This window comes from Ambystoma mexicanum, chromosome 10 (assembly GCF_040938575.1).
Source record: "Ambystoma mexicanum isolate Mex_15411 chromosome 10, UKY_AmexF1_1, whole genome shotgun sequence".
Taxonomy (NCBI): domain Eukaryota; kingdom Metazoa; phylum Chordata; class Amphibia; order Caudata; family Ambystomatidae; genus Ambystoma; species Ambystoma mexicanum.
Genome location: NC_090932.1, coordinates 826,857,309 through 826,870,929, shown reverse-complemented (window position 1 = coordinate 826,870,929; position 13,621 = coordinate 826,857,309). Strand labels below are relative to the sequence as shown.

Genomic DNA, 13,621 nt, shown 5'->3' with positions numbered 1-13,621 from the left:
GTGAAACAGTGGCTTCGTGAACACGTTGTACAGTGTGGGGGAGACACAAGATCGCTGAGGGACTCTGCAAGTGATTGGGATTGGGCCGGCGGCGGCTGAGGTTGAGAAGCGCATAGATCTGTTACTTAGGAATGACTCGATCCAACCGATGGCTTCTTGGGAGAAGTGGGCAGCTGAGTCCAAGTGGTTGCATAGAATTGTGTGATCTACTAGATCGAATGCTGCCGAGAGGTCTAGGGGAAGCAGTAGAGCAGTTTTCCCATTATCTCTCAGGGTGTCAATTTGCGCCTTTAGATCGATAAGGGCCGTTTCTGTCCCATGTTGGGGTCTAAAGCCTGATTGCCGAATACCCAGGAGCTGGTTTTGTTCAAGGTATTTTTGTATTTGTTGGTGTGCTGTCTTGTCTAATATTTTGAGCAGGAAGGGGACGGTGGTAATAGGCCTGTGGTTGGTGGGTATAGAAGGATCAAGAGAGGGTTTATTGAGAAGAGGGAGGACCCAGGACTCTTTAAGGTTGCTAGTGATGGTGCCTGAGGAAAAGGAGGCATTAATGAGTTTGGTAATGAATGGTGAGAGGTCTCTTGCCGCATCTTTAATGATTTGTGAAGTGGAAGGGTCACCCTTGCAGTTTGATGGTTTGAGGCTGAGAATGATTTTTTCCACTTCTAGGGTGGAGACTTTGGAAAAGCTGAAGCGGGTAAGTGGGTTGGGCATAGGGTGTTGGGGTGTGGGCAACGGGGCAATGTTAGAGGAGTTTGTCAATTTAGTTATGGATTCTTTCTTTTTGTTAATTTTAATTTGAAGGCCTGCTACTTTGCTGTTGTTGCTGTTGTTTTACTGATGTTGCAAGTGAAAGCATGAGAAGATTAGCTAACTATATAGATGATTTTCACAATAAGCTTTGTGCTTTTAGAGTCTGATAATCTGCTAATAATAGTAATTCTTCCAAATCTGTCCCTTTAAAAACTTCACTGTTGGGCTTTTAATGTCCCCTAATCTCACATCCTTTTTTGTTTATATTCATAGATGTTACATTCCAACCGACACCTGCTCTAACATATCGCACCATTGGAGGAATTTTGGACTTCTACATGGTTTTAGGACCAACACCTGAGAATGTTGTTCAGGAGTATACTGCGGTATTCACTAAATATTTAATTTGTGTTTATATATTTTATACTTATTCATTAATAATTGAAGTGTATTTCTAAAATATATATCCTTGCATTCATATTTTTTTAGCTTGTTGGGCGACCTGTTATGCCGGCATATTGGGCATTGGGGTTCCAACTTTGCCGCTATGGATATCAAAATGATACAGAAGTAAAACAACTGTATGAAGAAATGAAGGCAGCCAATATCCCCTACGTGAGTAAACCCAATATACTCAGTTTTCCTAAGGGGGCAGGGATCAGTGGAACTAAAGTTAAACAATTTAAGCTTCTTTAGAACTGATGTTGCAGGCCAATATGTTGTAAATGTGGGAGGAACAACTATGTCTGTAAGGTATCCAATTATGTCCACTGTTACATTCACAATCGTATGATATGATTGGTTATTTATAACGTGCTTAATAACCAGAGGTTTCAAAGCACGGACTCGGGGATCAAACCTGTAGGGCTCCGTGTCATCTTGTTTCCAAGGGGAGCATGTTGCCCCTGAGCTATTCTCCCAATACTTGTAACTATGTTGGTGCAGTTGGGGGCATGGTGAAGTACTGAATCTAGTAAAACCACGTGTAAAGAAACACATAGTATAAAGATAATACATGGAAATTGAATTTTTTGAAAATATATACCTTAGTAAATAGTTGATCATTAAAGGTAAAAGGTGTTGGAGTAAAACGTGAATTAAGGAGCATTAAGCAACATTACAATGACAAAAGGGCCTTGCTAATGTAAAAGACTTGAACTCTTATTCACATTGGGTTATAATGTCATAATGTGGGAAAGGAGAACATTGTTGCATAATGGGAACATTCTGGAAGTCTCAATTATCGGCACACCTACACTTGCAGTTGGAGAATGTTGATGCATAACGTTCTCTTGTAGCAACGGTTCCCCATTTCAACCTTGTCTAAGTCAAATTTGGAACCTATGCAAATCAAACTTAACTTTTTTTTCTTCACATTTTATCTGAAAATTGTTCACGTATTCTAAAGCTGGACAACAATTTCTGGGAAGAAATAAAAGAAACTATGTTTTGTTGTCCTCTGTTCACATTCCCATCATAGATTTCTGCCTGTGATTTTCTGTTTTTGTATGTGACTCATTGCCATTTGGAAACAATCCCATTGAACAAATGCTTTTGAAATCAAACACAAAGGGCCTCATTACGACCCTGGCGGAAATCGAAAAACGATGGCGGAAATGCAATACCGCCATCGAATAGCGCTCGGTGCGATTATGACCCGTCACCGCAAAGTACGATGCCATTAGCGACACCGTAGTGAACGCCAACGCTAACTGCACCAAGTACGCGCGCGCGCGCCATGCCAAACCGTAATTACCACCATGGCGCAACGGTACGCGAATTCTGACCCTAGCGGACATGCACCTAACGCCATCAAGCACGGCGGAAAGTACCATTCCGCCATGGTGAGAAGTACGGCATCGCGAACCAACCGTAAACGGCCCCACTGAGTGCCTGTACACCGCTCCCTGGCCACATTGTACAACTCCCCGTAGGTGCAATGAAGTCACACAATGCAACCAGTGAAATGTACTAGTCAGCCATGCCTGCCAACGAACAAATGAATCTCAAGAGGGGCCAATGGGAGCTGCAGGGCACAGATGGCACGAATACAGAAGCCATACAAATGGACATGACCTCAGTCTCCCACCAAGAAACGCAGGCAAACACAGGCACCTGTGACCAGCAATATTCCGATAATCACATCATTCCACCAATCCAACTGGCTGACCGGCATTTGTTACACAAAAGCTAATCCCCCGCCTCTGAGCATGACATCATCAAAACAGTCATATTGGCAGCCCTTATCCCTGACCTCACTGGGCTTCGTAGGCAAACGCGCCCAGCACAGTACCACGCAACTATACTCCGAAGCTGGAACCCAATGCAGATCTCCTCACAATACATCGCTCCCCAAATAGGAATATGCCACATCACTTGCAAAGAAGAACGCTACACGGTTCATATCAGAATAGAAATTTAATGCACAACAAATTCACCAAGCCCATACAGCCATTAGGCCATGAACTCCAAAACACATTTCACCATTGTGGGCTGCATCCGCAATAAATGACCAGCTACTTCTTGTGTGACGCCCTGTTCCTTCATGGTACACAGGGGCTACATTCTCGTACGAAAAGGCAACATGGAAGCGCCTAGAACCGCAGGGCCGTCCCAATAGGGAGGCACTAGTCCAGCTGAAAGGCCGAAATGTTGCTCCTAGCCACTAGTACTGCGTAAGGGCATGTGGCCCATTGGCGATCGTCCCATAAGATCGTAATGCTGCTCCACTGATTAACACGAAGCAGCAGGTGTCGGGAGTAAAATCCATCTGCAGGAGTGGCATACAGATGGCAGTGGCAAAAGGGGAGGAGATACCTGTCAACCAAATGAAATGAAAAAGAATAGTATGGCCATCAGAACTACATTTGAATTACTCACTTCAATGATCACACCAAATCCACAGCCATATGCATGCTAGCCCACTCCAAAGGATCATCACCACCCAAAAACCACTTGCGAATCATAACTATCTATATCGAGGTGAAAACACCATCACAAACGAGTGTACCTGTGCATGCGTCAGTTAAAACAGAATCCATCAGATGGGATTGGTAACGTGCATAGACACAAGTGTTTGAAGGCGCGTCGAGACAGGGAGGGCTCAACAAGGCCAGATAGACGATGGTCCCACTATGGCAGCCCTGCATCACATAACGCAGGGGAGGCGGATAGATTCCAAGAAGCCCTGTACCTGGCAAACTCTGTATCAAATCATCTGTCCATGCATCCATACATCATTCCCTCATCCCGTAATGAAAACGCCTGTTTCCATACTCACATAACATGTGAAATTTCCATTGAGTCTGTGCGTTATGCAGCCTGCAAAATCCACTGTGCCCCAGCCCGTAATTCCAGTGTTGTGAAGTAACATGTATTTGGGAACGTCCGGCCTCATCGCCCACTTCGCTATTGCGCATCCCAAACTATTCATATCAATCATTGCATCCTCGCCATGGCCCCTGTCCCAAGGACATTGAACAATAGAATGTTATATTTGCAGTCAGACCTGTGGGCATCTCCTCGCCGCTAGCTGAAAACCGAAAGCGCCGCCCTTCGAATTCCTCATTTGCAACATCACGTCGAAAAGGCATCTGTGGCCGCTTGAAATCACAAATTAATCTATCTAGTGCGGCTGTGTGTGAAAATGGCAACTGCCTTCACTCACAAATGGGACGCCCCGCCCGTCGGTGAACCTCGGTACAGTGTTGGATGCGGGTCCATCGTTACTCGAGTACTACGTTCCACTGACCCTTCACAAGTCTGTTCGCGACTGCAAAGATAGTATGTGAAACAATGGGATCATAGCCGAATGAACATATCAACCAATGTTACACTGCCATCGGGTACAAATACATGATTGCAATAGCAAGATGCCATTCGTCAAATTGCAGCGTTGTGTGCGGGACGTGCTCGCCCAAAGGGGAGAGCAGCTTGCACAGGTGGAATGAATCACCAAAGGTGGAGGCCATACAGCCTGAAAACACATAAATTGCACACCCAGTCTCCTCCCACAACCACACCCACTCCGAAATGCTACCGGCAGGACTAGCTATGTTGGCCCTGGGGGACCTGATAGCTCTGCAAGTACTCCAACTTCAAGAAGAAGACGAACACCAACTACAACCGGCCGCACGGAGGAGACGCAGGAGGAGGAGGAGGGCAAGGCAGGGCCAGCAAGGGCCGCCAGCACAGCCACTACCACCACGCAGGCAGCCCGCAATCCCACGCCTCCGAGCACATCCGTTCAACCTCACTGATGAGCAGATCCACACCCTCTACCGTTTGGACCGGGACACCATAACCGCCATTGTGGACATGACACAGGCTGACCTTGTCAGCATGATAGATAGCCCAACCGCCATCCCACCCCTACTGAAGGTGGTGTCTGTACTCCACTTCCTGGCCACAGGAACCTACCAGCACACAGTCGGACAGTTGCATGGCATATCACAGCCACTGTTCTCACGGACACTATTGCAAGTGCTCGATGCCCTCCTGCAGCACGCAGACGACTACATCTCTCTACCACGCTCGGAGCAGGAAATTACCAACACAAAAGTGGGATTCCATGCACTTGCCGGCATACCGGGTTGCATTGGTGCCATCGACTGCACCCATGTGGAATTGGTCGTCCCACATGCCATGGAGGCCCAGTACCGCAACCGAAAACAATTTAATTCTCTGAATGTACAAATGGTGTGTGACTCCAACAGGATCATTACACATTGTTGTGCCCGATTCCCTGGATCAACCCATGATTCTATGGTCTTGAGGAACTCTACAATACCACGCTACATGGAGCGACACGCAGGGAACAGATCCTGGCTACTCGGTGAGTCTCATTTCATGCATGATGATGTGGGGTATGTGATGCGGCAATGACATGGCAGGAAGGGGGGGGGGTGCGTACGTAGCAATGGCATTCCACATAATTCGTTTATTGTCCACATACAGGTGATGCCGGGTATCCACTGAAGAGATGGCTCCTCACACCAGTCCGGAATCCACGGGACCAGCATGAGGAGGACTACAACCATGCCCACTCACGTACCCGTGTAGTCATAGAACAGGCATTCGGCCTACTGAAGACTCGTTTCCGCTGCCTCAGCAGGTCTGGCGGGGCACTCCTGTACCGCCATGTGAAGGTTGCAAAGATGGTGATGGCATGTGTCATGCTACACAACATGTGCGTACGTAGAAATGTGCCCATGCCCCCTGACGCAGAACTGCAAGCACCTGAAGATGGTCATGATGAGGGTGGGGATGTGGCAGCACCTCAAGGAGTCTGCGAGGCACAGGAGGGCCGTGACATTCGTCAGCATCTCATAGATGCATGCTTCTAGCACTCACGCCTGGTGGCTGATACATGGACACGGGACTCGTGGCACTGTGTGTGTCTGGAACATGCACAATATGGACTGTACACCTATAATGGCCTCGTACACAAAGATCAATGTCCACACATCTCATTGGATGATTGTGCATTGTTTATGGCATATGTGATATCATGTTAAACACCCTATCGACCCGCCACCCAAGTGAGCCCAACACACCCCCTCCACCCTCCTACCTCCCCCCCGAACACCAGTGTCCAAAGATGCTCATTGTCAGTGGGCAGTCGCTATTGCAAGCCCCCTCTGCGGGTATCAGGGGCACCCCTGCCTGTGGAGCGCAGGTTCCTCCCAGATCTACGTTGGGCGCTGCCCTGGATGGAACTTGCAACGGATGATGTCTCTGCCTGCTCACGTCCATGCATGTCCCTAAGGGTTTGTGAGAGCTCAGTGAGCACACGGCGCACTGCGGCAAGTTCGGCACATACGTCTTTGGACGTCGCATGCAGTTCCCCCCTCAGGCTCTCGGTGCTTCTCTCCATTTGTACTCTCAGGCTCTCGGTGCTACTCTCCATTTGTGCCCTTAGTGTCTCTGTACTTCTCTCCATTTCTGCCCTAAGTGTCTCAGTTGATGTTTCTATGTCTGCCTTAGTGCCCCCACATTCATCGGCATGGTCCTTGAGGAGCGTGGCCAGTTGCTGCTGTTGCACGATTAACTGTTTGAGGGACTGTTGCCTCTGCTGGGCCATGGCCATTTGCGGGGGTGTCACAGAGTGGCTGTTCACCTCATGTTGCCTTGCCACAGGGCTTGTGGGGGATGGCCAGTCGTCGTCTTGTGGGTGCCCCTGCGTGGTATCCTCATGGTGTACGGGATGGAACAGACAGGAGGATTGGGACAGGTCATGGATGGATCTGACTTCGACATCCCCGTTTTCTGTGTCGGAGCATGCTGCCATTAATGCAGTGTCACCTATGGTGCTGCTGCCACCAGAAGCAGTGCCTACTGTTGCATCCATTGGGGGGACCTGTGGTGGTGGTGTTGTCGGCATGCTGGCTGCTGGGGTGCCTGTTGGAGTTCCCTCCTCTGTGCTGCCACTTGATTTGTGCTGCTTCCGTGTCTTGATGCGTGCAGCTGAGGTGGAGGGTCTTTGGCCGTTGGTCTTGGCCCTCTTTGCAGGTGTGCTGGTAGGGGTGTCCTGGAGCTCGTCGTTTGGATCGGACCCTGTGGTGGAGTAAAGGAGGGCGAGCGTTATTAATGGGTCTGTGGGAATTGGAATGGCAATGTATCACATGCATTGGGGTGGTACCTGAGGGTGATTTGGGTCTGGGCCTTGGAGGTGGTTTCATTTGTGTGTGGAGTGAGGGTGCAGTTGTTTGGCAGCCTGCAGTTAGGGTGTGCCTGCTGCACGTGTAGAGGGTTTTTTTTAATTATTTATGTATTTGATGTGAGTTTTAAAGTGTGCTATCAGGCCTATGTATGTGGACGTTCTCCTGGACATGTGTTACTGTTGCACTATGTGGGCACGTGGTACTTCACATGATTGGACATTGTGGTTTTGGCATTGTTTTATTTGGGACACCTACCTGATTCTTCGGATGTCTGCACTCCTTTCTCCATCCCTCCGACTCCCTCTATGCTCTCCATTCCAATGGTGGAGGCACAGATTTCTTCCCAGGGGGTCAACTTGATGGGTGATTCCGATCCTCCCCCGGTAGCTGTGGCAATGTTGCGGTTGGCAGAAAGTATGCTACGGACGCGTATCCGCAGGTCGTCCCATCGCTTTCTGCATTGCTGTGGGTTGCGGGGTGCGGTCCCCACCGCACTTACCCGCTGTGCCACCAGGGCCCATATGGCCTTCTTGTTCGCAAGTGCCGTCCTGGTCATTTGCGTGGAGAAGACGGCGGCAGCATTCTCCTGGAGGGTCTCTGTGAGCACGGTGAGTTCCTCACGGGAGAAGTGGACCTGCCGCTTGCGGTCGCACGCTTTCTTCGCTACTTTTCCCATTTTTCTTGGTTTCACTAGGGTGGATGACGGGTTGGGATGTGTCTCAGGGTAGTATTTTTAATGGTTGTGTGGGATTTGTGGTTTTATAGGTGTACGGCGTGATGTTTCCCGTTCCGGGACCATGCTTTTACTTCCGTTTCCGTATATTTACGGTCACCGTACTTTCCGGTTGGCGCTCACTGCGGTGTCCGCTGAGATGGGTGGCGGTATTGCACCTAGGGCGCCGTACGGCGGCGGTGTGGGCCGTTTTGGGGTCATTTCCGCCATCGCGGACTTTGCACTTCCGCCATGGCGTGGTGCTCGTGCCCGATGAGTCGGAATGAGCCGCACTTTGCTCCATCGTGCAATGGCGGAAACGCTATTTACGCTATGGCGGTCCGGTCGGTTGATTTCCGCCAGGGTCGTAATGAGGGCCAAAGTGTGGAAGGTGTAAATTGTGCATAGTGCGTGTGGGAGTCTTTGTCAACCACCATATGTAACTATTTCGCGTGCAGATTCGACCACGTATTTGGCCTACTGCACTGTACACGTACAGGTGACACTTGGGGCCCAATTAATGGAATATTTGCCCGGTTGAACGTGAATTTGCACTGCTGAAAAGACACTTTGCACGGCCGACACAAACCCTGATTCCTGGAACTGTGCAAAGGGTATGTTTGCCGTGCAAAGTTCGGGCAAAGTAGGCGCATAGTCAATTTTGCAGTACAAATGACTTTGCCCGGACTTTTCAGCTGTGAAAATTCACTTTGAAACAGGCCAATATTACATGAATCGGGCCCTTAATTGCCCCCCTTAGTGCTATTGTCAAATATAACATTCCTCTATCAGGATATTTCGTTTGAAAATGTGAATTATTGAAAACTTAATTGTATGTTGCCCACAATTTAGAGGCTCCCTGTTATCTTAATGGAACTAGCCGTTCCAATAAAATAAAAAATGACGGGTGGATTAAATGAGCACCTCTCAATGTGCACTGTTTCTTTTGCAGGATGTTCAGTACACCGACATTGATTACATGACGAGACAGATGGATTTCACACTAAGCAAAGACTTCAGTCAACTCCCGCAGCTAGTGGACCTCCTCCACTCAGAAGGCATGCGATTCATTATCATTCTGGTGCGTACACCTCTACACCAGGTTATAGAACAGATCTCACTCGTCGGCACTCATTCATAGCAGCACGTATTCATGATTAATAATGTTGGGTTTGAATGTCAAAAACAGTAAACTCCAATATCAATCTATCTTATATTTAAACTCTGTATCTTTCTAGTTGTGTGTCTAATCTATCTGTGTATATCTATGCAACATTATGAGCGATAATTTAATAGTTTAAATCACATTTTATTTATTGCATTTTTTTAAAGTGCTGACACAGCCCACGGGCATCAAGGCGCTGTTACAGGAATTGTTTGTTTTAGTTGCATAGTTGTTTGTCTTAGTTGCGTATTTATAACGCGAACCGGGGATCGAACCTGTGTTGCTTTGTGTCCTCTTGTTTGCAAAGCGAGCACGTTGCCGCTGAGCTATCCTCCCAGGTCGTGTAACTTACTTTTCTTTTGTACTACCTGACCAGTTCTGTAAGTGGAATGACTGTATTGAATATTGATGGACAACATTTTGCAAGTGCTATACCAATTATGTACAGCTTGTGGTTTTAGCAGACCAGGAGATGTCCGATAGCTGATAGCATTATTAGGCTGATTCAGCTTTGCAGCTCCCAGCTTTAATGGACACATAGGTCCATTTGTTTGAGGCATTTAACACGAAATGGACCTATCAGGTCTTGAATGCTAGCTATCCCAAATATGAGTAATCCTACGTAATGTTTCAAATCTGAAAGACCTATTGTTTTATATATGTATGCATATATGCAAAAAAAGACAAACGTTTTCTACCAAATGTAAACAACTTAAGTTGAAACAATGCAAATCTATATTGAATATATTTCAGCCTATATAGAATGGTAATTCCAATTCAATATTTTAGCAACATAATGTTTTAGATTTATTGAAAAAAAAAGCCATATTCAGTCGTTAGAGTAAAGCCTTGCTTTCTCCTATGTACTATTAATTTTAGGATCCAGCAATCGCTGGGAATGAAACCGAGCCATATGAAGCTTTTGAGCGAGGAGTCCAGAACGATGTTTTCATTAAATGGCCGAATGAAGACCAAATCGTATGGGGAAAGGTATGTACATTTGGTTGCAATGGTTCTGCGATAGGTGTACAATAGGGAAAACTGCAAGCAATTAAACGTGTGGAAAAGGGCGCCACAAACAATTCAGTGATTGAATGGGGTATAGTGGACTGAGTAAAGATAGTTTAGGGAGCACACATGCCTCACCATTTACTTTTCAGAAGATTCCTATGTTAATGAGGTTGTTACTATTTAACTATGCTTGCATAATCGCCCACTTTCCTACTTTGACATGGAAGGAACTACGCTGAATGCATGTTCACAAAATAGATTGAATTGATTGCAAAGAGTAATGGGCAATGCAGCTGTCTGGGTTCTTGAGTGTCACTGAAGCTGAGCTACCAAACAGTCTCAGGCCCCGATTCTCATCAAGGTGTTAAGTAAAGTACCGAAAAGAACGTTAAAAGGGTTAACAACCTTTTCGGTACTTAAGACCTATTCTGAAGGTGGTGCATTCTTCCGAAGTGGGAAGGAATGCGCCACTTTCTGATTACATGTGGCGGTTGCTAGGATGGGTTGGAAACCAACCTAGCAACCGCCACATTTGTAAAGTGTCTTTTTGGAAACCTATTCTTGTGGCACTCCTCCAGTTTAATATGTGCGCTAAACTAGCGCACATATACGGTACCCTTTTGGTGCAGTTAAACTGGAGGAGTGCCACAAAAAGCCTTGTTTGGTGTAAATGGAAGTGTCCACATACACCCATGTTGTGTATGGACACTTTTAATGTACACCAAAGCAAGCAGCTTCAACGTTGCTGCAACGTTAAAGCTGCTTGCTTTGGTGTACATGAAAGTATTCATATACAACACACGGGTGTATATGAACACTTTCATTTACACCAAAGCGAGCAGCTTCAACATTGCAGGATGCAACCTTGAAGCTTCTCGCTTTAAATGAAAATGTTCATATACACCGCACGGGTGTATATGAACACTTTTATTTAAACAAATGGGAGCAGCTTCAATGTTACATTCTGCAACGTTGAAGCTGCTGGCTTTGGTGTAAATGAAAGTTTTCATGTACACCGCACGGGTGTATATGAACACTTTCATTTACACCAAAGCCAGCAGCTTCAACGTTGGAGGATGCAACTTTGAAACTGCTCGCTTTAAATGAAAGGGTTCATAAACACCACACAGGTGTATATGAACACTTTCCTATACACCAAAGTAAGCAGCTTCAACATCCTGCAATGTTGAAGATGCTCACTTTGGTGTATCGGCAGCATTTTCGTTAAATAACGATTCCCTCGTTATTTAACGAAAATGCTGCACAGATGCTGTAATCCGCCTGTTTCCCTTAGAAAGAGGCGGATTACAGCGAAAGCACTGTCGTGATTTGCGAAGATGCGACTTTAGAATAGCAGTGGTGCCTGGGTGTCAAGAAATGGCGCAGTGAGTTGTGCTATTTAGCACGCTCACTGCGCCAAGATGAGAATCGGGCCCTTAGTATAATTGTGAACGGGTGTTTGGCCTTCCATGCTAGATGCTATCCTGTTTAACTGCAGGGTTTCTTCTTTGTCATCATGGGTAGAGCTTGTCAGCAATGTGAGAGAAGTCATTGCTGGATAGTTGCCACACTACACATGCCGTGGTTATTTGTTACTCCTTCTTCTATCCCGCAACACGAACAGTTCAGCAATCCCGTCAGACAGTTATATTTCATTTCTGTGTGACTGTTCTTAGTTGCAGTATGCAACTGTCATAGGAAGTCATTGGCAACTATTTCCCTTTCCAAATGATGTCTCCTCCTACTCTGACGAAATGTATTATCAACTGCCATGATATCAATACCTGGAGAGAAAATGTCATACACCCCATGATGTGATTTGTTTCCTGATTGGTTTGCTGTGGAGATAAAGAATGTTGTATTTGTGTTAAGTTTTGTGTAGTTCCATTATGGCTACCCTCTCCACTGCCTAGAATGCTTAGTCCACGGGCACAGTGTAGCTTGTGGAAAAGTCACACAAGTGAGTCATGCACAACATCAAACAATAGATGGGTCACTTTCAGTTATGTCAATTACTCTACCTCAGGATTTGCAGTTACATCATAGACAGCACAAAAATCACTCTCGTCCATCAGATGCCACTTGGAAACGCTTGGTGGAATATTTCCCCATAGTTGATAGTTCCCTATCTGTATTTCTATGGGTCTGATTTACACACGCGTTTTTTCAGTTGGAAAATCCGATTGAAACCCACTTTTTTAAATCAGGCCTTGTATGTGTTAAGTTTAAATTGACTTTGCAGCGAAGAGTGTTGTGGCACTTATTTCAGCAGACAACTAATATCTTACGTGCTTTATTTTCTCAAGCTACACCTGCATGTTTCTGCCCTTCTGTTTTCAACATCTATCATGACAAGTTTGTAAGATCCTATAGCATTTGGGTAACCTCTTGAGTGACAGAGCGTTCATGAAGTCCAATGCCAATTTGATAATCTGCACACACACACAGCAATTACAGAGATATTTTAATTTGTATTTGTATGTGTACATGTCATCAATCTTAGCATGATACTGTAGTCTGGATAGAACTTTGTCTGCTTGTGCTATTTTCCTAAGAATGAGAACTTAACAGCCATTAATTTGAGATAATAGAACACCTGTTATTTAGCTACATGGGTAATTTGAATTATCAATGGTAAATGCAATCTACAATGTCATGTTTTGTATGAATACTTTTGTGAGCACGGTTGTGTTGGTCTGTACTGCAAATTTCCACTAAACTTGAAATACTAAGGCATTCTTCAAGTTGACAAAATGAGTCCTCAACTCCACAATCTGCTCAATAGTAAAACCAGTCAATGTTTTCAGAAAATATAAAATATGTAATTGGCTCCATTGAAAGATATTATTATATTTATGGTGGGGTAATGAGGTGCTGGTATAAAGAAGAGGGAGTTCTGGGGTAATGTTAAAGATTACTAATGGGATTCTGGGATGAGGAAGATGGAGGTGGCAGTACTGTAACTGATTACTAATCATTTACTGGGAGGAGAAAGTCAGAGATGGGAGTAATTCAACAAATTGCCTCATTGGGGTACTGCAAATAGGAAGAGAAAGATGTCAGTAATGTAATTGATTACTAGTAGGGCAATGGTAAAAGGAAGCGAGAGCCAGGGTAATGGAGTACTGAGGTGACGAGGAGGGAGGAAGGGATAATCAAGTACTGGTATGAAGAAGAGGGATGTTGTAATAATGTAACAGATTACTCATGGGATAATGGGGCAAGGACGAGGGTTGTGGGTCTAATGCAATGGATTACTATTGGGCTACTGTAACAAGGAAGAGTGAGGTGGGGCAATGCAACAGATTACCGGTTTAG

The 13,621-nt window shown here is 45.9% G+C and overlaps 1 protein-coding gene across 1 annotated transcript in view; it reads left to right on the top strand.

Moving 5' to 3' along the window:
• SI (sucrase-isomaltase) overlaps nucleotides 1–13,621 on the top strand; it is a 1,019,699-nt gene that overhangs the window by 443,479 nt on the left and 562,599 nt on the right. Inside the window, exons 29-32 of the mRNA XM_069618482.1 lie at nucleotides 1,027–1,139; nucleotides 1,243–1,368; nucleotides 9,080–9,208; nucleotides 10,172–10,282. Coding sequence (XP_069474583.1) covers nucleotides 1,027–1,139; nucleotides 1,243–1,368; nucleotides 9,080–9,208; nucleotides 10,172–10,282 — 479 coding nt within the window. The remainder of the gene's footprint in view (nucleotides 1–1,026; nucleotides 1,140–1,242; nucleotides 1,369–9,079; nucleotides 9,209–10,171; nucleotides 10,283–13,621) is intronic.